The sequence below is a fragment of the Simochromis diagramma genome, unplaced genomic scaffold (genome assembly GCF_900408965.1).
Source record: "Simochromis diagramma unplaced genomic scaffold, fSimDia1.1 OVJJ01000571.1, whole genome shotgun sequence".
Lineage (NCBI taxonomy): Eukaryota > Metazoa > Chordata > Actinopteri > Cichliformes > Cichlidae > Simochromis > Simochromis diagramma.
In genome coordinates, this window is record NW_024386885.1 from 3,426,015 (window position 1) to 3,447,748 (window position 21,734).

The 21,734-nt window shown below is 46.4% G+C and overlaps 2 protein-coding genes across 3 annotated transcripts; one reads left to right on the forward strand and one right to left on the reverse strand.

Annotated features, from left to right (window-relative positions):
- Positions 1-1,755: 1,755 nt before the first annotated feature.
- Positions 1,756-8,913, reverse strand: LOC120734642. 2 transcript variants are annotated; one of them, XR_005696060.1, is made up of 6 exons: positions 8,802-8,913; positions 6,232-6,575; positions 6,058-6,165; positions 5,261-5,780; positions 3,900-4,636; positions 1,756-3,715 (listed from the first exon to the last, which is right to left on the reverse strand). XR_005696060.1 is itself a non-coding variant. In XM_040033575.1 (5 exons), exons 2-5 carry the CDS (start codon positions 6,376-6,378, stop codon positions 4,287-4,289), a joined length of 1,125 nt encoding a protein of 374 aa, XP_039889509.1. In that variant the 5' UTR covers positions 6,379-6,575; positions 8,802-8,913; the 3' UTR covers positions 1,756-4,286. The 2 variants fall into 2 exon arrangements, 1 of the variants encoding a protein (XP_039889509.1); XM_040033575.1 differs by having other exon boundaries at positions 1,756-4,636.
- Positions 8,892-21,565, forward strand: patl1 (PAT1 homolog 1, processing body mRNA decay factor). Its single transcript, XM_040033574.1, has 20 exons — positions 8,892-9,006; positions 12,090-12,195; positions 13,594-13,821; positions 13,897-14,151; positions 15,095-15,171; positions 15,372-15,452; positions 15,590-15,784; positions 15,978-16,079; positions 16,736-16,822; positions 17,382-17,599; positions 17,678-17,819; positions 17,931-18,048; positions 18,132-18,229; positions 18,871-18,930; positions 19,037-19,182; positions 19,270-19,429; positions 19,502-19,627; positions 20,184-20,275; positions 20,950-21,099; positions 21,182-21,565. Exons 1-20 carry the CDS (start codon positions 8,992-8,994, stop codon positions 21,201-21,203), a joined length of 2,478 nt encoding a protein of 825 aa, XP_039889508.1. The 5' UTR covers positions 8,892-8,991; the 3' UTR covers positions 21,204-21,565.
- Positions 21,566-21,734: the final 169 nt, after the last annotated feature.

Here is a 21,734-nt window from a genome sequence, read left to right on the forward strand (position 1 = left end):
ATCACACGTGCAACACTTCCTACATATTTGACAACAGAAGAAAAACACAAACAAAGTTGGCATGTATTTTCATTTAGATTTCTTTTTTTATTTCATGCCGAATTAGATATTTTAAAAATCAAGCGCCAAATCACAAAGTCTCCTCCCTGTTTGTACTGTAAGGTCAAAACCCTACAGTACTACAGAGAACCCCAACAATCAAATGATCCCCCTCTGAGCAAGCACGAGGCGACTGTGGGGAAGAAAAACTCCCTTTAACAGGAAGAAACTTCCAACGGAACCGGGCTCAGAAGGGACGGCCATCCGCTGCGACCGGTTGGGGGGATGGAAATCAAAAAGGAGACGAGATGGCGTGAACTACAGTTGTTAGAATTTGGATTTGAGGTCCGATCTAAAAATCAGGGCTCGCAAAATCCCCGGGACGTCGGGCTAGCGGTTTTGCGAGCCCTGAAGTGTTATGGTTTAAATTTTGATTTGGTGCTAAAATTCTGCCTCAAGATGTTAAAAGAAGCAGGGCAGTGGGGGAAAGCCAGGATGGTGATTTTAATCATCGTTGGCTTTGATGCACCACCTAAAGGGCTTTCGCAGAGCTTTTCCCACCGCTGAAAAGAACCTGGAAATTTTGGATTTCTTTGGAGGACTGGGGATGACTCCCAGGCTGATTTTTAGATGCCTTATCACAGCCTCATCAAAAGATGAATTACTTTCCATCGCAGCATGTAAGACCCGTTCTGGGGAGCCAAACTCCCTGATGAGGGATTTGGCTATTTTCTTCATGAACTGTTTCTGGTCATTGATGAGACTCGTGGTGGACTCTGTGCTGCTGAGTTCAGGCTTGATCAGGTCTCTCAGACGGTTGATGGCCACGTCTAGTTCGGCTGACAGAGACACAGACTGTTTGGTCTCAGATTTAGATTTTATAAGAACGCTCGCGAAGAGGAAGAAGGCGAGGTCATCGGACAATTTCTCAACCTCGGAAGATGGCACTGACACAGAACCATTCTCTGACATTTTAGAGGAAACACCTGCAGAGCATTTTCCTGGATGCTCTGCAGGTGCAATGCCAGATTTTGGCGTTGCAGGTGACTTTTCAGATGATATTACATCTGTGGGATGATTATTGGTAACTTTTTCTCTAATGATAAAAATTTTATTTGTGAAGAAGTTCATGAAGTCATTACTAGTTAACGTTAAAGGGATTGTTGGCTCAACAGAGCTCTGACTTTTGTCAGCCTGGCTACAGTGCTGAAGAGAAACCTGGGGTTGTTCTTATTGTCTTCAATCAGTGATGAATAGTAAGATGTTCTGGCTTTGCGGAGGGCTTTCTTATAAAGCAGCAAACTATTTCTCCAGGCTAAATGATGATCCTCTAAATTTGTGACACGCCATTTCCTCTCCAGCTTACGAGTCATCTGGTTTAGGCTACGTGTTTGAGAATTATACCACGGAGTCAGGTACTTCTGATTAGAGACCTTAGTTTTCACAGGAGCTACAGTATCCAGAGTCGTACGTAGTGAGGAGGTGAAATTATTAACAAGATAATCGACCTCTGTTGGGGTAGCATTCAGATAGCTGCTCTGCTCTATGTTGGTACAGGGCATTGGAGATGATAACAGTGGGTGGATTATATTCTTAAACTTAGTTACAGCGCTTTCAGAAAGACATCTACTGTGATAAAGTCTACTCTCCACCGCTGTGTAATCAATTATTGTAAATGTAAATGTTATCAGGAAATGATCAGACAGGAGAGGGTTTTCAGGAAACACTGTTAAATGTTCAGTTTCTATGCCATATGTTAAAACAAGATCTAGAGTGTGATTAAAGTGGTGGGTGGGTTCTTTTACAGTTTGGGAGAAGCCAGTTGAGCCTAATAACAGATGGACAGATGTTTCAGTGTGATCAGAACAAAAGCTGCCGCTGACATCAACGTTCTCTTTGAAGCCTTTCTGGATTTAGATTTTAACCGAATTAATGTAAAGGAAATTTCTTTAACGTGATCAAATATCAGTTGGGAAGAGCCAGACCTTTGTCCAGTTTGTGTTGTCTACAAACTTTCCCCAGTATGAGATGATATGAGGAGTCGCAACAGTTTCCCGTTGAAATAAGACTCTGATTGATTTATTGTTATTTCTGGAAATCTGTGTGTGACTCTGTCTGTGCACGTTTGTGTTTATTTTTTCTCATTCTTTTCTATTTCTGTTCAAGTTCGGCACTGTTGTATATTTGAATTGTTTCATTGTTATTTTTACAGTTTGCACCTTTGATCCAGACATTTCGTCCCACTCTATACTTGAGTGTGTATTGCTTGGTTGACAATAAAATTCTACTTGGATTGTTAGAGAAGCGTATTTTGCCTGCAGCCGTATCTGATGGTGATAATAAGACCACTGCTGAGGGTTTGGATTGGGACGTGACCAGAACAGCACAAACTTGAGCATAATCCCCAGGCGGGATATTAAGAAACCGGTATTCCATAAAGAGGGATTTGTGTCTGTATAAAGTGTCCACGAGAGTCCGTGACAAAAAGGTTCGGCAATGAAAAGCAGAAATTTTAATTGGGATTTGATTAATGCCAAAAAAGTTTAAAGCGCCTAGTTTAGAGATCACATGGAGGAGAAAAACATTCCAGGTGGAGTTGGGATATTTTTGTCAATATTTTAGCCAATTAATCTTAGATGTATTGTTTAAAGTGCTAAAATCCAGACGTGTAGACCACCTTTATCGTTTGCATTGCTGAGAACAGGTTTCCTTAAATACTGAGTCGCATTTCTCCACACAAAGTTACAGAGCATCTTGTCGATGTTGTTTGAAGGATTTTTCTCTACACGGAGCGACGCTTTGGCGATCAGAACTCTTCCTCCTCTTCCTCAGAGATCTCTCAGGAGACACTGTTTAGTCTGCGTTGGGTTTTCTGAATGATAGCTTCCAGATTTAAGGATGCTGTAGCCATACGTTCACACCTGTTAATATTCAGATCTCAGATCCAGGGAACAATTTTACTGAATCCAGAGCGGCAGAGATTTGGTTTTCATTCTTCAGAAAAAAAGAGCGATGATTAGATTTCTGTCCAGCAGAGAAATACCTCGAGGTTTACTCGACCTAATATGGTCTGCTGAAAGTTGGGCAACCAGTAAAAAGAGGTACAGATATACGGAGCACCAGGAGTGACAAAATGAATTAATGAATTGTGTCAATAATTAATTAAAATTTGAAATAAATAAATGAATGAATGGTCATTTGATTACTTCTCAAAATATGTTTAATTAATTAATTAATTAAACATTTCATCAATTATTTAATGGTGTATTACATTACTTCATTTAGTCACTCCTGGCCCTCCATATATCTGTGTCAAACAGCTAACGCACTTTTATCCACGTTTGTGCGACCTGCCTTAAAGTTCTGCTCATTTCCGGCTCTCTGCTTCATTCTTGGACTTTACTGGAGTTACTGGTTTCAAAGCATCTCCATTTGTGTCGGCCATTCTCCGACACGATCGACAGAATCTAAATGTTCAACACTCGTGCTCTACGAGTCCTCGCACCTGGAGGCTGTGGGCAGTGAACTCACCTGTGTTAGTGTGTGCGCTGGCCTCTGGTGCTGTGGTGTCACCTTGTTGCTGGGGTCAGAGCTGTTTGTTGAACTCACTGTTCTCTGCTTCCAGCCTCGGGAGTCGAACCTGTGGAGAGAAATCTGTGGCCTTCCCAGCCCACGCCTCATTCCCAAGACCCAATGTGAATATTTAGTCTCAAACACGACTAAAAGAACCTACAGACAGTCTGTAATCTGATTACATTTCATGCTGAAATTTTGAGCTCTAGTTTTTAAATTATGTCAAACAATATTTGATTCAAAGTTTGAGTTTATTTTCCACTAAAAACGACCAAAACCAGTCTCACTGCGAGTGTGCGATCTCTGATGCGCCCGTCCTGACACACGCTCATATTGCTTCGTCTTCTGGATTAAAATCGCTGCCCTGCTCTTTATTTTTCCGTTGCCGTGGTGAATGGTGGTATCGGAGCTCGATTGGTGATGGCTTTCTTTCTCCACTCGTGCTGATCTCAGGGTGAAAATAATCAGAGCTGACTTTGTGGAAGTGGAAACTGAGTCATCTGGAGCTAAAGCTGCTTCCTGGAACAGGAACCATCACATGAATACTGCACTGATTTTTAAAATGTAAGATTTCAGAGATCAGCACTTCAGTGTTTACAGATTCAGCTGGATGCATGGATGAATGCATAATGTGATTTTGGTCCAGTCTGTGTCAAACATAAAGCAAAAACACCTTAAAATCGTTTAAAATGATCATTTTTCCTCCAGTGTGGAAAACAGCACAGTGCACAGGCTGGAGTCCAGAAAGTCCACAGCTTTGTGTGACATTTGATACCACGTGTGAGTTTTAGAAGACGTAATCCAGCATGACGTGCGTGTGCCGATCGCTGGGAGCGCGGCGCCAAAACGTCGGAGTCCACTGTGGCTTCAGCGCCACGTCTCCGTCCACGTCTTCGCTCCACCAGCTGCCGAGTAACCAGAACAGACACTTGGCTGCTAAGTAGAGCGCTCCAGCGCCGAGAAGAAGCTTCAGGAAGCCAAAGTCCTCGCCGCCATCCCCGCTTCTTTGGTTTTCCATTGAAAGCTGAAGACAGAAATTCAGAAAGTCTTTAAAATGGAATCTGGCTCGCGGTGTAGCAGCTCTGAACAATCACGTCTAAATATGAGAGCTTCATTTCTAGGTTCATGTCCAGAACTTTTACAGGAGCCAATTCTTCAGCAGACCCTACAGGTGATATAAAAAGCTAAAGTAAGAGCACAGATATGACACCAGCTCATTGTCTGTAGGGAAACATGACACACATGGTTTGATTTTAAATAAATAGCAGAGGTTAAAGGTCACATTACATCATAAAGTCCTGGCCTTTTAACAGGTGCAGTTGCTGCTACAGCTCATGATCATCTGAAGCAGTTAAGTGGAAAACGACTGGACGTCTTTTTTTAGATGTTTCACCTCATCACTGAGACTTCTGCACATCTGGATAAGACGTCCAGTTGCTTCCAACTCGAGTGCTTCTTGTAAAAGAAAACCAAAACGACAAATCATAAAAACAATGAAAATGTGGGGAAATAAAACCTCAAACGAAGCGCACATCTCAGCTTGAACTCGGGCGACCTGACCAAAGAAGCCAGTCAGACATATTCCACATTTTCTGCCATTAAAAACTTTTACATGTGAAGCTAAACTGAACCCTGACTGCAGGTTTACCTTCACGAGGCAGCTTCCAGTAACTGTACGCCGGTAGTTTCCTGTAGTTGGCTGCAGGCCTGCTCTGTGCTGATGTGTTGTAGCTGTAGTGCACGTGCTGCTCGTAGCTGCTGGGCTGCTGTGTGGATCCGCTGTAGTACTGCACCACGCTGCAGGTTTGCTGAGCTGATGGATCCGAGTAGGGGGTCTCTCCTATGCCCTGGAGCACATTTACGTAGTAGCCCATCTGGATGAGGAAGCTGGTGAGGTCCAGCTGGGGGTTCTGCAGGGCCTGGATCAGTTCACAGCTGATTTCAAAAGTCCTGTCGAATCTGAACCTCCCAAAGGCGGCTGGGTCGTGCTCGGTGATGTACACCGTCTCCACCACCCGGGTCCTCACCCGGTAACCAATGATGATGCGATCGATGTTGGAGTTGTTGCTTCTGACACCCGACCGATAATTTTCCCTCACGTACGCCGGCAGGTTTGCAGAAGCAGGATAAGTTTCTGTGCTCAGGTTGCCAACCTCAAAGTACGTAACCTGGAAAGAGAGTAAAGATGGAGGGCAGAGGCTGTCACAGGAGGAATAAAACAGCACTTTGCCCCTACAGTCTGAGTCCTACTCCCACCTGCACGCTCCCGCCTTTCCCCTTCTTCTCATTTCACTTATAATGACATGTTTGCCCATTCAGATTCCAGCTGAGAGCTTGAAACCTCAAACTGAAGTGTTTTCACTGAACCATAACCAGCTGGGCGGTTCCCCTAACAGGAAGCAGACTGATCTCTACCTGTGAAACTACCAAACAAACATGGCACACCTTACTCCTGCTCTTCCTGGGCCTGCTCAGAACAGGAAGGAGCTCCTCCATGTTTCCAAACAGGTGGAAGCCGAAGTTCCCGTTCTCTGGCTGACAGTCCGACACCAGCTGTGGAAACACATCAGGTGTTAGTCTGATTCACACACACACAGACACACACAGACCTGATCTTACCTTCATGGTGACCACCAGCTGGACGACCTCGCAGGTCACACACTGGTTGGAAAACCAAAAGAGCAGCTGGAGGCCGTGTCGTGGAAAAGGACGGCCAAACCCTGAATACATCAGGTTCTCCGGAGTGCAGAGCTGCCACTGAACCATGGTGGAGCTCAGCACGCAACACACTCACACACATGCAAGTATTCAGGAGCTCTGCTTTCACTGTGAGGAGGCACTGCGCTGTTTCTGGTAAAAATGCAAAAACTGCACTTTGATGTATTGTTTAAATTCCATGTGTGCATCAGTGCTGAGCCAGTGCGCAGCTGTTATTATGTAGAGACCCGCTCGCACAGTTATAACTAAAGAAATAACAAAATAATCAGAGTTAGAGATAAAAAATGCATTTCAGTAAAAGATTTCAGTAAGTATGTGGCAATATTACAGCTCTACTGTGGGATAAAACACACACACAACAGCATCTCATTTTTGCACATTTACAATTTTACTTTTTCACTCAGAAATACACACACGTGTAAAACTGCAGATACAGTACTGTGCAAAAGTCATGAGTCACTCATTTCTTTATATTTTGCTGAGAAAATAGAAATATTTTATTATATTATATTTTAATAATATCATACTATTAATAATAATGTAATATAATATTATTATATATTAGTTAATTATTTAAAATAGGCAATTTACTGCAAAGTGCACATAAATGGATGAAAATTATTATACATAAAGCTAAAACAGAGTTTGTACAACTCTAATGAGACTGGAGGTGTTATTGCATGAAGGATCAAACTCTGATTGTACGATTCTATTCTCATAATTCCAACAATTAAAAAAAAATTAAAATGCAGCCTTTCTATGAGCTCAACAAACATCAGCAAACACACAAACTGTTTGTCTCACGGTGTGTTGCAGCTAAAGCTCCAGCTGCTTATTTCACAGGGAGAGAGAAGAAAGAGCTAACATCACTCAGAGATGGAGAAAGATAAGAAAGAAGGACAGGAGAGGAAGAGGAGAGCTTAGAGGTAAAGGAAGGACGCTCATTTAAAGCTCACACGGAAGTCCTCGTGTTGTTAAATCTGTACGTGTCACATTATGTTTGTTCACATAAACTGAGGCAGACTAAATGTTTCGCTTTTATATCCCTGGGAGAGCGCTTAGATCAGCAGGCCAAATGCTCCTGGTGCGACCTAGATCTCGGCTCAAGACCAGAGGTGACCACGCATTCGCCGCTGTTGCACCCTTCCTCTGGAATAACCTCCCCCTAGCTATTCAGGCGTCTGATTCAATTCAATCTTTTAGGTTTCTAGGTTTCTAGGTTCTTCTAGGTTCTTTCTAGGTTCTTTATTATTTGTCACATGCATAGTTATACAAGTATAACACACAGTGAAATGTAGCCTGACACGCTCCTCGACATGTGCAAAAATTGGGGGGGGGGGGGGGGGGGGGTGTAGAGGAAGAACATTATATATATATATATATATATATATATATATATATATATATATATATATATATATATATATATATATATATACACACACACATATAGTATATACACTGGGTGAATGTGCAGTAGTAGCAGCAAGCAGGTGAATTCTGTACATTAATATGAATTAATTTTAAATCTCGATTAAAAACTTATTTGTTTAGCCTTGCTTTCCCGCCTCCTAGAGCCCACATTTTTAGTGTACTGGAACTTATCTTTATCACTCTGTTAATGTTTATAATGTTTTAACCTTCAGCATTGTGTGTGGACTTCACTGGTGCCTACTATGCCTGGTGTATTATTGGTTAGTTATGTCACCCGCCTGTTAGTATATTTTATTTCTATGTTGTATTTTATATTTGTATTTATTATTGCTCTTAACTCATTCTGGGAAGCACTTTGGCATGTGCTATATAAATAAAATTGTATTGTATTGTATTTACTCGAGTAAAGAATTTAAATCAGTATTTGAACTTTTAGTACAAATGACACTAACACTAAACAACTAAACAAATGAAACAAATGAATGATCTGTCAGGCTGCTGGTAACAAAGTGCCTAAAGAAGCAACTTAAAATGTATTTTCTGCTGAGCTGGCTGTGATGAGGCAGAGTTGGGCGGTTTAACAAGCCAAGAATAAAAAAATCATTCCTCTGAAAATGCTCAGGCACAAGCACAAGTGCAAAAACAGCCCACTGTGGAGACCTGCTGCTCAGGACCACTTTAAAACATCACAACAAAGTCTGTCTCGCAGGGAATAATCTAAAGGAAAAAGGGGTGGCTCGGGACTTTCGCACAGCACTGTATAGTTGTAATATTAATAATGTAATCGTTCACATTATTCGCGTATTATGGCTTGTTTTCGATAAATGAAATCACTGAGTTCATTAAAACATTTATTCCAACAACACAACACTGAGCTGAGCCATTATAATGCAGTTCCTTATTTCTAAAAAAAAAGCTTTATGATCGTGGTCTAGTCCAATGAAGCTATTAAATAATGACTTTAAGCAAACGGCGAGCTGCAGTGCAGAGAAAATCGCTGCTGTAAAGTCTGATGTGCTGTTTTCTTCTTTATTTACCGTTTTTGTTGTTTTCTCGCTCTGTTTCCTCATTTTCAGGAGGCGCGCTACAGCCCGGAGCGCGAACGTCAAATGCGCGCTCGTTCACGTCGTTCCGTAACGTGGGTCCTAGAGGACGTCCTCTGCTGGCGTCATTTGCGCGCCGCCTAGCTTCCCATGCACTCTCCTTCTCCCGAAAGCCTGCGGATAGATGTTTCGATTTCAGGTGAGTGTAGCTCTGTGGAAATAATCAGGTGTGTTTTTCCGAGGAAGAGTTCCGGTGAGTCCCGGAGAGCTCACGATGATCACAGAGCGCGTGCTGTACGTGCTCGGCGTTCACTATTGTTTATGCGGCTGAACTCGGTGCGGCCTGCGAGGCAGCCCGCTTTCCTGGTGCTGAACCGGAGACGGCGAGCCCTGTCTCGGCCCGTGTGGGTTACAGTACTGTAAAGTAAACCAGCGTCCGCTGTGACAGTCCGGAGTGTCGCAGCGGCCCTGACTGTGTCGTATTCGGCCTCTGACGGCAGCATTTAATCGACGCGAGTCATATGCGATATCACGTCAGCATTAGCATTGCGGCTAACTCTCTCTCTAACCTCTGCTAGCTGCAGGGTGCCAGAGTGCTGTGATAAGAAACGTTATTGTTCCCAGCAGGTAGTTTAAAAATGGAAGGCTACTAATGGCTTCTCTTGTCAGTACCGTAGTGTTCCTGTTTTGAGTTAATGTCTTCTGCGTTTCATGTTTTTCCCAGTGAAAGCAGGGTCATTGTCTCAGCTAGCTACTGCTAGCATTTGGCCAGTTGTCAATGCTTCTCCTAGTATTTACTTACATGCTATAAATGCCAACTCAGGCTGAGGCGTTTCTTTTGCAGCTCAGTTTAGCACACTTTGACCACTCCAAGGCCCAGTGTCGGTTTGAATCAGACTTTCTGGCACCTTCTGGATGGGTTAAATAAAAGTAACTGTCATCACAGGTCCATGTGGCCCTGACAGCACACTGATGATCAGCCAGTTTATACAAGATAATAACGGTGCTGTAAGCTCCAGCGAGTCAGCATTTTATTCATAAAATGAACCGTCGTATAACAAATCTGTCAGTTGCTCGACAAGAATGAATTTACTGCTGCCTCTGAGGACATGCGCAGTGTTTGGTAGGCGTGATCCAGCTTTTTCCAGCTCCGTTTGGATCCAGATACCAACACTGCAGCTTAAGGTATCTGCTAGATATCCACTGATCTGATACCAGTGCTAAAGGAAGTTGTGTTTCTCACTGCGAGGAAGAGACTGGGCATCACTCTCTATGCTTAAGACATCTGGCTTAATTTTAAAATTATATCCTGACCTTTGTAAGGTGACATGGCCACCGTGATCACACCTATTGATTTTCAATCCTCGAAGTGAAGATTTTCACAGTGGGCTGTCTGTCACAGGTCCTTAAACAATAAGCTTGCCCCGAGTACTCCTCGTTCCTGACACCTGGAATGACCACATTTAAAAAGTAAACTTAACATAACCTCCTCCCTCACACGGTCCCAAGCTACTACACTTCCAGCACAGTTCCTGAGCCTGGATAAAGTGGAGGGTTTCATCAGGAAGAGCACGTAGCACAAGACAGCAAAACAATATAAAGAAATATTGTCATCATTTACTTAGATTCAGAGTAAAGCGTGCAAGGCTGCTGCACCTGCATTGTTTGGTGCAATCATTGCAGTTTCTGTGAATGTATTTTTGAGACCTGTGGGCCATCTTTGATACGTTTTTCTATATTGAGTGCAAACAAGCCTCTGCTGAGAAATTTGTGAAGCTCTTTCAGTTCCTGCGGTAAAGAGTAACGATGCACCCGGATCAATAACAAGATTTATTTGGCGGTATGGATGCTGCTTGTTTACTTTCGGCTGCTCCATTAGTTGCCAAGAGGAAGCACAGATTTACGCCGAATGTCCTTCCTGGTACAGCTCTCTCGTTTATCCCGGCTGAGGACGGACACGAGGAGACCCCGAGCAGACCCAGAACGTGATGACAAATGAAGTCTTTTGGCTGCTTTGGGAGGATGTAGAAGACTGGAGGAGGTTACAGTGGAGAGAGGAGTCTGGGAGTCTTTGTTTAGCTCCTGAGAACCCGTCTGGATAAGCATCGAAAAATTGATGAACATTTTTAAACGTCTTGATGCATCTCAATCATCCAGGAAAGTAAATCTCCAAAGAGTTGATTCTGTTCATCTGGACGTAGCGTTTTGTGGGAGAAACGTTTCGTCACTCATCCAGGTGACGTCTTCAGTCTCAGCTGACTGCAGGTTTCAGTCTTATAAACAGGACATTTGCATCATGACTGAAACCAGCCCACTGAAGGAACAATGGGCTGGGAGGTCAGTTCCTTAGTATTAATTATGCAAATTCTCATGACCATAGATCAACAACCACTGATCAATGGCCATGAGTCCCATTCACAGAGATGTCCTGTTTATAAGATTGGGGAAACCTGCAGTCAGCTGAGACTGAAGACGTCACCTGGATGAGTGACGAACCGTTTCTCCCACAAAACGCTACGTCCACATGAACAGAATCAACTTTTTAACAGTGTCAGCTTGTGTTTAATGTCTCATCAGTTTTACAGCAGCTGAATCAGGATCATCCCTCACATGGAGGAATGGCCCTGAAGCAGCAGCAGGACATATTTTAAGCAATAATATTTATGTGTCACTAGTAAAACACGTCAGCTTTTTGAATTGATTGTCTCTGAGACTCACTGAACTGGTTGTGTGTCAGATCGGACACACCCAGAGGATGCTTTTGATTGCAGAGCTCTGAGAATGAATAAGATCGTAGATCTGATTTACTATAAATGTCTGATGGAGCCGTGTGTCGAGCAGGACCATCCACACGATTTAGAGGCCAAGAGGGTTTTTCTCATGCTGATGGAGAGAGGGCTTTGGATGACAACATATCTGCAGCTGTAGAAATTATAATGATATTAATAATAATAAATTTTATTTATAGGCACCTTTAAGACCCTCCAGCTCACCTTACAATAGTACAATAACAGTAGCAATATTATAAAACATAGCAAAATACAAATTAAACATAAGGTTAAAAAAAGCATGAAAGTATAAAAGCTAAGCAAGATCAAACTACACTAAGACAGAGTCATGGTGAAGGCTTTGCAGCTCTGAGTGTTGAGACGTGAGTTAAAAGTGTTGAGACATTATTTTATAGAGTCGCAGATTATTCTGACGTCCCGGTCGCAGCTGTTCGGTCACCTCGTCTTTCACATCTGTAGATCTTTTCATCCCTCTTGTCCTCCTTTATTTTAGTCCCTGGATGAAGACTGTATGCTGGAGGAGGAAGATGATGGATTGATAGAAGACGAAGATGAAATCGATCAATTCAACGATGACACTTTTGGAGCCGGGGCCATCGGTAAGAAAGAAACATCTTTTCCAGTCTGACTCTGTTGTCTAGACGAGGTGAGGTTGTACTGTGGATCTGTCCTGTCAGATCTCCTGGATGTTCGTATTAAACACGCCTGGCTAGTTTTTTCTTGCTCGCAGGCCTGTCGGACACGTCGTGCACTGAGGCCTCGTGTAAGAAACACTGGTAAAAATGGTAAATGGCCTGTATTTGTATAGCGCTTTACACATTCAGTCATCCACCCATCCACACACACATTCACACACTGGTGATGGCAGCTACATTGTAACCACAGCCACCCTGGGGCGCACTGACAGAGGCGAGGCTGCCGGACACTCGCGCCAGCGGGCCCTCTGACCACCACCAGTAGGCAACGGGTGAAGTGTCTCGCACAAGGACACAACGACCGAGACTGTCGGAGCCGGGGCTCGAACCGGCAACCTTCCGATTACAAGGCGACCTCCCAACTCTTGAGCCACGATCGTCTGCATAGTGGTGTCACTTTGTAAACAAATTGCTCAAACACAGTCTAACAATAACAAAATGGAGTAAACCAATGAGCAGCATCGGTTCTCACAATGACTGATAAAAGTTTCTTTGCTGTTGTGGAGCGTGCAGTGAAATGTTTGAACCATGAAACTGAGTTAGCTGTACGATAGCCGCATCAGCGCGTCAGGAACAGGGTCAGCTCCTTCGCTTAGCTCGCAGCATTTCTCAGACTCTGCTCTGACAGGCTGATGACTGAGAGGGTGACTTACACCCTGATCATCTTTGAGTATCTGCAACAACATCTGCTTTTTATTAGCACACAGGCCCAGCTGTTCTCACCTCCTTTCATTCAGTGAGAAAAGACTGAATGTGCTGCTGAAGCATTTAACCATGAACAAGTCATTGAACCAAGGATGACATGTAGGCCACAGTTTTACTGGAGTCTTCATTGCTACTGGAGAGAAACTCATAATTATTTTATATATTACTGGGGAGCTAAATCTGTAATTTATTGGTAGATTTGTATCACTAAGCTTTTAGAACATTTAGACGCTCAAATCGGTGGCTGCTGTCAGCCTGGTTCTTTATTATAAGGAGCGCGGTGCTGCTCGACTGCAGAGAAACCGTATTTTAGATCACACGAGCTCAGTTTCTGGATGACAGCGCTGCCGCTCGTTTACAGCCCCGGTATACTCTGATATTTTCCAAGAGGCCCCATAGATGAGGAGGTCACATGTACGTGCGACCTCTGAGGGTTTGAAGGCGCTCTGTGTGTTTATGAACACGGATTCTCATCCTCACGTCTCTGCTTTTATTTTGTCGGATGGTTTGTGTCTTTGCATATTTGTCTGTGGTGACCTTTGACCTTTCACATGTGATTTGGGGCTGCGCAGATTTGATGTTCCTTGTTTGTTCCAGATGACGACTGGCAGGAGGAACACAAGCGCCTCGCCGAGCTCGATGAACGGGACGAGTTAGGGGCGGGGCTGGGGTTCGGAGGAGGGGGGATGGGAGGGGACTCAGACTTGAGCACAAGCGAGCGCCCGTCCTCCACCCGAATCCCTTCTTCTGTAGTCCATCCCCCTCCACCATCATCCCTCGCTTCCCTCAGCTTCTCCTCTTCCTCGTCTAGACTGCCCCCATCAGGTAGGTGATGTCATCAGACGCTGAAGCATCAAGTGGAGATCGGCATCTTTTAAAGTCTGTAATCTCTCACTTCAGATGTGGAGGATCGAGTGGGGGAGGGGGATTTGGCCGAGTCTCTGGCCAGGCTGATCCTGGACGCCGACCCGGCCATCGCTGGAGTCGGGGCAGCTGAGAGACCCGGTCTGCCCCCCGGCTCCTCAGGATCCGGCCTCTCCGCCCTGCGGGGGCTGGACCAGCCCAGAGTCCTGCCGCAGCCCTCCCCCATCCTGCCTCCCACCCAGCCACACCAGCATCCCCAGCACCAGCTGCCTCCCGGGCTCCCTGCGTCAGGTGAGAATGAGTCGACCGCTCAGTGGGCTTTATTTTTATAGATGTCACCAAGATTTTAATTGCGTGCGTGCGTGCGCACCCTGACTGTGGATCTGTTGTCACATGACTGTTGGTCACAGTTGATTCGTAGCGTCTGTCATTTGGTCTCTTTTATATGAGCTGGTTCGTGTGAGCAGCTTCATTTTGGGGAATTTAAATGTTGAATAAGTTGATGAAATTTCATATTTTTAAAGATGCACTTGGTTGTTTTCTTTGATCGATCTGTTGTTCATCAAAGAGTCGTTGTAAGAAAGCTTAGCTTCTTCAGATTTTGGAGCCTAAAGGGTTGATGTTGAATTCGTGGCTGCGATGCTCAGAGCAGACCTACCTGCTGTTTGCTTTCTGCATGTCGGGAACTTGGGAGGTAAAACCAGGAGTCATTTTCTGCCTCATGAGAAACGCCGGTATCCGAAATTTGGAAAAGCCTTTCACACACTTGGAGCAAGAAAGTATTTGTCTTCCACAGCATGTCTTTATCCTGTCTTCCTTCTCTCACCAATCACAGCAGATGGCCCCGCCCCTCCCTGAGCCTGGTTCTGCTGGAGGTTTCTTCCTGTTAAAAGGGAGTTTTTCCTTCCCACTGTCGCCAAAGTGCTGCTCATAGGGGGTCATATGATTGTTGGGCTTTTCTCTGTATCTACTGTTGTGACATATAAATAAAATTGAATTGAATTAATGTTTGACAGTAAAACTGAACAGAAGCAGATCAAGTGAACGCCTCGTGTGAGGCTGCTGTGCTCTCTGAAACTGCCGGGCAGCTTCCCAAAGATTCCCGCTCTAGGATCAGGCCGGCGATGACTCCGTGTTTGTGCTGTTCCTTCAGTCTGCAGCTTAAGTTCACATTAGCTCCAGAAGCATGCTGTGTGTTTGCCCTGTGTAACTGAAACCTGCTGTTGTGCTTCAGGCCTTCCTCCCTCGTCCATGCTCAGCTACCAACAGCAGCAGCACTTGCTGCGCAGAGGCACCGCCCCCATGGGCCAGGTCAGTGTTTTTCCCTTCATGTGCAGTATCAGACTTTGCAGCGTGGCAAAATGTTTTTGAGAAAATTAAATTGAATCGTGCACCAAAAATCTCTGAACAGGTGGATTTAAGATTTCCTGTCCTGTGTTTAGTCTGATCACTGCAGCAGAATCGGTTTAAGCCTGATGTGCATGTTTGTTTCTTGAATCTGTCTCTCATAGATGAGCTCTCACAGTATTTGGGAGAACAGCATGGGCTTTGGCCCCGTGAGCGTCGCCCCGGGATTGCTCACACACATGGAGGTTAAACTTTACTCTTCTTATTGGATAGCTAACCGTTCAGTTTAGGTGTTAATTCTAGGATCAAACATAAAGAAATGAACGACTAAATACATTAATGTAGTTATTGTTTATATTTTTGCTCATATTTCTGTCTTCAGGATAATCCACTCATGTCGATAATCAAAGAGGTGGGCCATCCTAAACGAGCTCCTCAGGGCAGGAACGATGAGGATCTGTCAGAGAGGGCTCCTCCTCCACGCTCTTCTTCCCCTGTGATTGGCTCCCCTCCGGTGAGGGCGGTGCCAATCGGGACTCCACCCAAACAGCCGATGAGCCACGCGCTGAATCACCAGGTCAGAAACAGGAAGTCTTCCTGCTGGGTGTCCCTCCCTGCTGTGAACACGTGTTTCTGTCGCAGGATTTAAATGTTGCCGTGGCGCCGAGATGTGCTTCGTAACCTTAAAGGTTACGAAGCAGCACGGCAGGCGTCCGGCTGCGTGTAAGGGCTCCGTCTCTGTTAACCTCGCCCTCTGTGTGTTTGTGTAGATCCACCATCCCACAGCGGTCCACGTGAGAGCCCCGGTCCAGCACAGATACCCCGCTCCTTTCCCCGAGCGTCTGTCTCCCAACACCCTCCTCAACATTGCAGTGAGTGTTTCCTCTCCACCCGCTGCCCCGTCTGCGTTAGTCAGCAGACTCCTGCGCTCAGGACGGTGCGCTCAGGACGGTGCGCTGCAGCGTGTTTACAGGCCAAATAGAAAAGACATCACAGGTTTATTTTTGACAGGAATCATACTGGTGATGATTTAATATCATGTGGTTTTCATTTACGCACCGGCTAATATCACTGTTTGCTGTATTTGATGATGAGCTAGCAGCTGATCAGGTGGTTCAGCACTGAGCTGATGGAGGCTGCAGGGTGGAGCTGTGTGATTTGGGATCACAATGAAATGATTGCACTTTGTATTGTAGCTTAATCAGGATGACTGAAGAGCGTTCAGTCTGTGTGGGGCTGATGACATCAGCAGGTTTCTGTAGGTGAACCTGCGGAGGCGGAGCCTCGCGGTCACCACCAGGGCTGTGGATGAAAATACTTGAACCCGTGACTGTGTGGACGGCTCGAGCTGCTGTGTGTAGTCACACCCACAAAGGTCCAGGAAGGACCCGTCTATGTTTATAGAGGCGGGAATCATATTTACAGCTTCGGCCCAGCTGCTCCGATTTTAGTTTTCCCCACAAACAGCGCGGTCATGTGACCTCATCACAGAGTTTTATTCTGACGTCACTTTTTTGTGTGTTGTCAGAACTCTCCTCTGTGCCGCGGCCCGTTCCCCCCCAGAGTCGGTCCTGTTCTGTCGCAGATTCAACGCGCCCAGCTGCTCAACTCTCAGGTCAGACACACACACACACACACACACACACACACACACACACACACACACACACACACACACACACACAGACTGGCAGACTTGCATACATGTTGTTATTACACATATACGTGATGTTATTACACACAACCAGTTCAATTCCACCATCAGGGTCTTTCTGTGTGGAGTTTGCATGTTCTCCCCGTGTTTGCGAGGGTTCTCTCCTCCGGCTTCCTCCCACAGTTCAAAGACATGCAGTTAGTGGGGATAAGTTATTTGATCAAATTGCCCACAGGTGTGACTGCAGGAGTGAATGTGAGTGCGAATGGTTGTCCATCTTTGTGTGTTGGCCCTGCGACAGACTGGCGACCTGTCCAGCGTGTACCCCGCCTCTCGTCCTATGACAGCTGGGATAGGCTCCAGAGCCCCCCGCGACCCTGAAAAGGAGAAGCGGATGGATGTTTTTACATACATGTTGTTATTACTTACATGTTAGGCTACCCCGTTAAGCGTGATCGATGACATGTCAGCGAACGCTCCCTCACAGCTTCTCAGGTTCTCGACTGTCCCGTGTGTCCAGGTGGCAGGATTTCCCCGTGGCGGTCCTCCTCCTCTGCTGCCAGGCGGGGGAGGTTTCAGGCCCTTCTTCGGAGGCCCTCCTCCTCCGCACGGTCACCGAATGGGCCCCCCACCACCTCACGGGCCCCCTAACCACGTGCCGCCGCTCCGGCACAACACCACTCACCTTCACCCACAGCACCGCCGCATGCTCACCCAGCGCATGCAGAGCCGAGGAGGGTAAGCAAGCGCGCGAGAAACACAGCCTGCTCATTGGTCGATTCGACGCGCGGTCATCGTCTTGTTGCGTCTGTGCAGGGACCGCAGGCCCGGGATGGACCGGCGCAGCAGAGACCCCTACAGCAACCTGATGACTCAGAAAGAGAAGGAGTGGGTGACGAAGATCCAGATGATGCAGCTGCAGAGCACAGACCCTTACCTGGATGACTACTACTATCAGGTGGGTTTCACCGACGCTTGCTTCAGGTAAAGCAGCCCCACACGAGTCAGTGTGATGGTTGTTCATGCTGTGTGTGTGTGTGTGTGTGTGTGTGTGTGTGTGTGTGTGTAGAACTACTATGAGAAAATGGAGAAGCGTCAGGAGAAAGAACGAGACAGCAGCAAGAAGGAGCACACCACCAAGCTCATCACTCCTCAGGTGGCCAAGGTGGAGCACACCTACAGACCAGGTAACCCACACCGGCGCTTCGCCGCGTGATGTCACATGTCGCGCTGCTGATCGAGCTCAGCTCTGACGCGGGTCTGTCTGCAGTTCAGTTCGCAGGCTCTCTGGGTAAACTGACCGTCTCCAGCGTCAACAACCCCCGCAAGATGATCGACGCCGTGGTGACGACTCGCTCAGACGACGAGGTTTTTATTTCTTTCTACATTCAAACGTTTTTATGCCGACGCTGCTTCAGCTGCACTTTATTCGGAAAGTTTGCTTTATAAACAAAAATGGAGGCTCGGATGAGAGCGGGTTGTTTCTTTAGACCAGGTGACGATCAGGTCGTACAAGAACAAAACACGTTGTGAGACCATGAAGCAGCTGCAGGATCTCCACAACTCCAAATGCTCTGAAACTTGGTGAAAGGTTTGATCACATCAGAAAGCTGCCTCGTGATCGAATCAGAAAAACAGAATTCTGATTAAGAGTCGGCTGGAAATGAGAATAAATGAGACGGTTATGGCACTAAATCCATCAGCGTTTCCCTCACATGTGTGTTTGTATGTCGCTCTGAGAGAAACCTGAGTCTTTGCCGTTAGCAGACGCTGCTAACAGCCTGCGGCCCAGCAGCTCCACTCGAGGCTGGACGTACGGCACAGCTGGCAGTCGGTGTTACGGTGGATCAGTGTCCCTGTGAAACGAGCTTCAAATTGTCCTGAATCCACTTTATCCACCAAACCCAGCAGGCAGATAGAAACATGTGACACAGCAGCTGTTTGGTTCTGCTTTTCTGTTTTATCAGGTTTCAGCTCCCGTTGATCTTTTTGTTTCTGTTTCCTTGAAGGAGAAACGAGAGAAGCAGGTTTGGAATAAGAGGCGACAAATCCTCTACACAGTGGAGAAGGTAGGACGAGCAGAGCCGTGCACGACAGGATGTTCATGCAGACGGCAGGAAACGCTTCGAGAAATGTAACCATGTCTCCCTCTCCTCCTCCCCCTCCGCCCTGCAGATGTACAGTTTGCTGTTGGAGGTTCAGGACTTTGAGAAGTGCTTCGTCCAGGCGCCGGAGGAGGACCGCGAGGCTCTGCTGGAGCAGCACAAGAGCAACACGGAGCAGCTCTGCAGCTCGCTGCGGGAGAAAGAGTGGGACGACAGGTAGGAGGGGGCGGCCCTTACCCTGTCCAATCAGCGCCGTCACAGGCGGCTCAGCGGTGTAACGTTTTCTTCTCCTCCTCTGTGAAGAGTGAGTGACGAGCAGTGTGTGATGATCATGTCGGTGAGGAAGGGCAAGCGGCTCATCTCCCGGCTCCTCCCCTTCCTGCCCTCAATGCAGGCTGCTGCTGTTGTCATGGCAATTGCCCGCAACCTTCCCGCTTTAGCCAAGAAGGACAAACAGGACCAGGTAACCCCCGCAGGAAGTGACATCACTGTCACCTGTGTCTGTGCGGCGTTAACGCCTCTGCTCTCCGTTCAGGTGCTGTGCTGGTTGGTGGAGCCGGTTTCTGCAGTGATCCAGTCGTTATCGAGCGCCTCCCTCACAGATCTGCTCCAGGAGCTCCAAGGCAGCGAGGGCCAGCTGGCCACAGTGCTGCACAACAAGGTACGCGCCCCACAGCCCAGCCCGGACCAATCACAGAGCACGCGCCTCACTCCAGGTCACCCATAGCAACAGAAGGAAATGCCGTTTGTGCCACTTCCTGTTTCCAAAGTTTCTGAACTTTTTTTCTTCAACGTCACGACCAAACTCCAGATTTCAGCTGCTGCAGCTGCTCTGACAGAGTCTGTGATCACATGATTACACCTGAGCGCTCATTTCATTGTAAAACAAGCCGAAGAGTGTAAAGCTAGCATCACCTGCAGAGACGCAGCTGTGCTCGGAGTCCCTGAAGGATGGACGGGAGCGCTTACATCAGCGCACCTGCAGATCCTCACACGCACAGTTTGTCCTTCCTGTTCCTCAAACGTCGCTGGGTTTGTGTCTCTCTGGGATTTTTATCCAGAGACCAGAGAAAACTTTTCTTCTCCTTCAGTATATCTGCTATTGTCAGAGTGATGCGTTGGCTCTGAGAGACGGTTTGGGGGGATTTTTATTGCTGGTTTTAACAAACTGATGTTCGTCCACGTGTGTTCACATGCACACGCCTGTTTCTGTCCAGTTTGGCGTGACGCTGCTCTACGTGATCCTGAGTGAAGGTGAGAGGATGCAGAGCTCCGACCCAAACTGTCAGCTCATGGACGACAATCGATGGTGAGCCGTGCGTGTGTCATTTTTAAAACAATCTAACATATAATTGTATTCAGAGGATTCACTGACGCCTCTGCTCGGCTACTTTTCATGTGCTGTGCAAAAGTCTTGAGCCACCCCTCGTTTTATATTTTTAAATTGGTCTAAGCAGCACCTGGTCAAAGGTCTGTCAAAGATTTGAACAGTGTCGTTCTTGTACCTGAATGTTTTCACTGTTCAGCCACATGATGCTCAGCCAGTGCTGTGTCTGCACATAACGGACAGATGAACGGTTTCAGGTTTTGTCACAACACAGCTGCAAACTTGGCCTCTCAGTATGGCGTGCACTCAGAACAGAAGTGTGCAGCTTAACATTAAGTCAGCGTAAAAGGATTGCTACATGTAATAAATGATATTAAAATTAATTTGGAAGATTGTTTCAAATACTTTTGGTTTATTTTTATTAAAAAGTAGTTAAAAGTCTTCCAGAATTAACTGAACCTGTAATACCAGTTACCACCACAAGATGGTGCAGTGAGTCATGTGATCTTCATCGTCTGTGGTAAAGTCAGGTCAGCTGAAAAAAGATGAACTCCTCTCCATACAGCTGCTGGAGAACGGCGCCCCCTGGTGGGGAAAGTTTGATGTGATTCGTGCTAATGACAGTGAGCATGACCCCCGCCTCTCTCCTCCCTCAGGACTGAGTTGGTGTTTTCGGTGACGAGGGAGCTGCTCAGCGTCCCCTCCTCGTCCCTCTCTCCCCCCCTCTTCACCCCTCCCAACCTGCTCTCCCTCTTCTCGCGCTACGTGGACCGGCAGAGGCTCGAGCTGTTACAGGACAAGCTACAGTAAGTGAGCGGCGGACGAGCGGCGGCGAGAACACGAGAGGGGGCGACGTTAAACTGACGTTGTATCCTGTTTCTGTTTCAGGATCTCTGCTTTGTCCAGGTAGAAGTTACTACACGCATCGACGCAGCCCCTCCCCCACCCACCCACCTGATGCAGACCTTTTGTTTTGTGTGTGTGTGTGTGTGTGTGTGTGTGTGTGTGTGTGTGTGTGTGTGTGTGTGTGTGCGCGTGTGCGTGCGCGCACTCGAAGTGAAGCCACAGCGGATGATTTTAATCAAGCAGAATCTTTAGTCACTTTTGTTTTTCTGTGTTTAGTGTGTGTGTGTGTGTGTGTGTGTGTGTGTGTGACAGCGACACTCAGCGTCTGAATGGGGACAAAAATTAATGAAATCTGCATTTTTAAGTATCTTGTTTACGAATATGTCTGTGATGAACCTTCAGATTAAAGAAAGTATTTCTATTATATAAAATCTCGGCTCTTTCTGCACACGTGCAAACGCTCCGGACGATTCCGTCCAATCGCAGATCCAAAAACCATCAGTTATGCAAAAATGTGACGTTAAATGTTGTTGTGGTTAATTCACTGATATTTTTGATTTGCATGAGAAACAACATCAGGAAGAAACGACATTCT

What these genes read in the sequence shown, in the direction of transcription:
- LOC120734642 (XM_040033575.1), bottom strand. Translation starts at nt 6,378, where the DNA reads ATGGTTCAGTGGCAGCTCTGCACTCCGGAGAACCTGATGTATTCAGGG. An exon ending in AGCTGGTGGTCACCATGAAG is followed by an intron (nt 6,166 to 6,231) that starts GTAAGATCAGGT and finishes GTGTTTCCACAG; the next exon opens with CTGGTGTCGGACTGTCAGCC. An exon ending in CCAGGAAGAGCAGGAGTAAG is followed by an intron (nt 5,781 to 6,057) that starts GTGTGCCATGTT and finishes CTCTCTTTCCAG; the next exon opens with GTTACGTACTTTGAGGTTGG.
- patl1 (XM_040033574.1), top strand. An exon ending in GTCTAGACTGCCCCCATCAG is followed by an intron (nt 13,822 to 13,896) that starts GTAGGTGATGTC and finishes CTCTCACTTCAG; the next exon opens with ATGTGGAGGATCGAGTGGGG. An exon ending in CGACTCGCTCAGACGACGAG is followed by an intron (nt 18,230 to 18,870) that starts GTTTTTATTTCT and finishes GTTTCCTTGAAG; the next exon opens with GAGAAACGAGAGAAGCAGGT.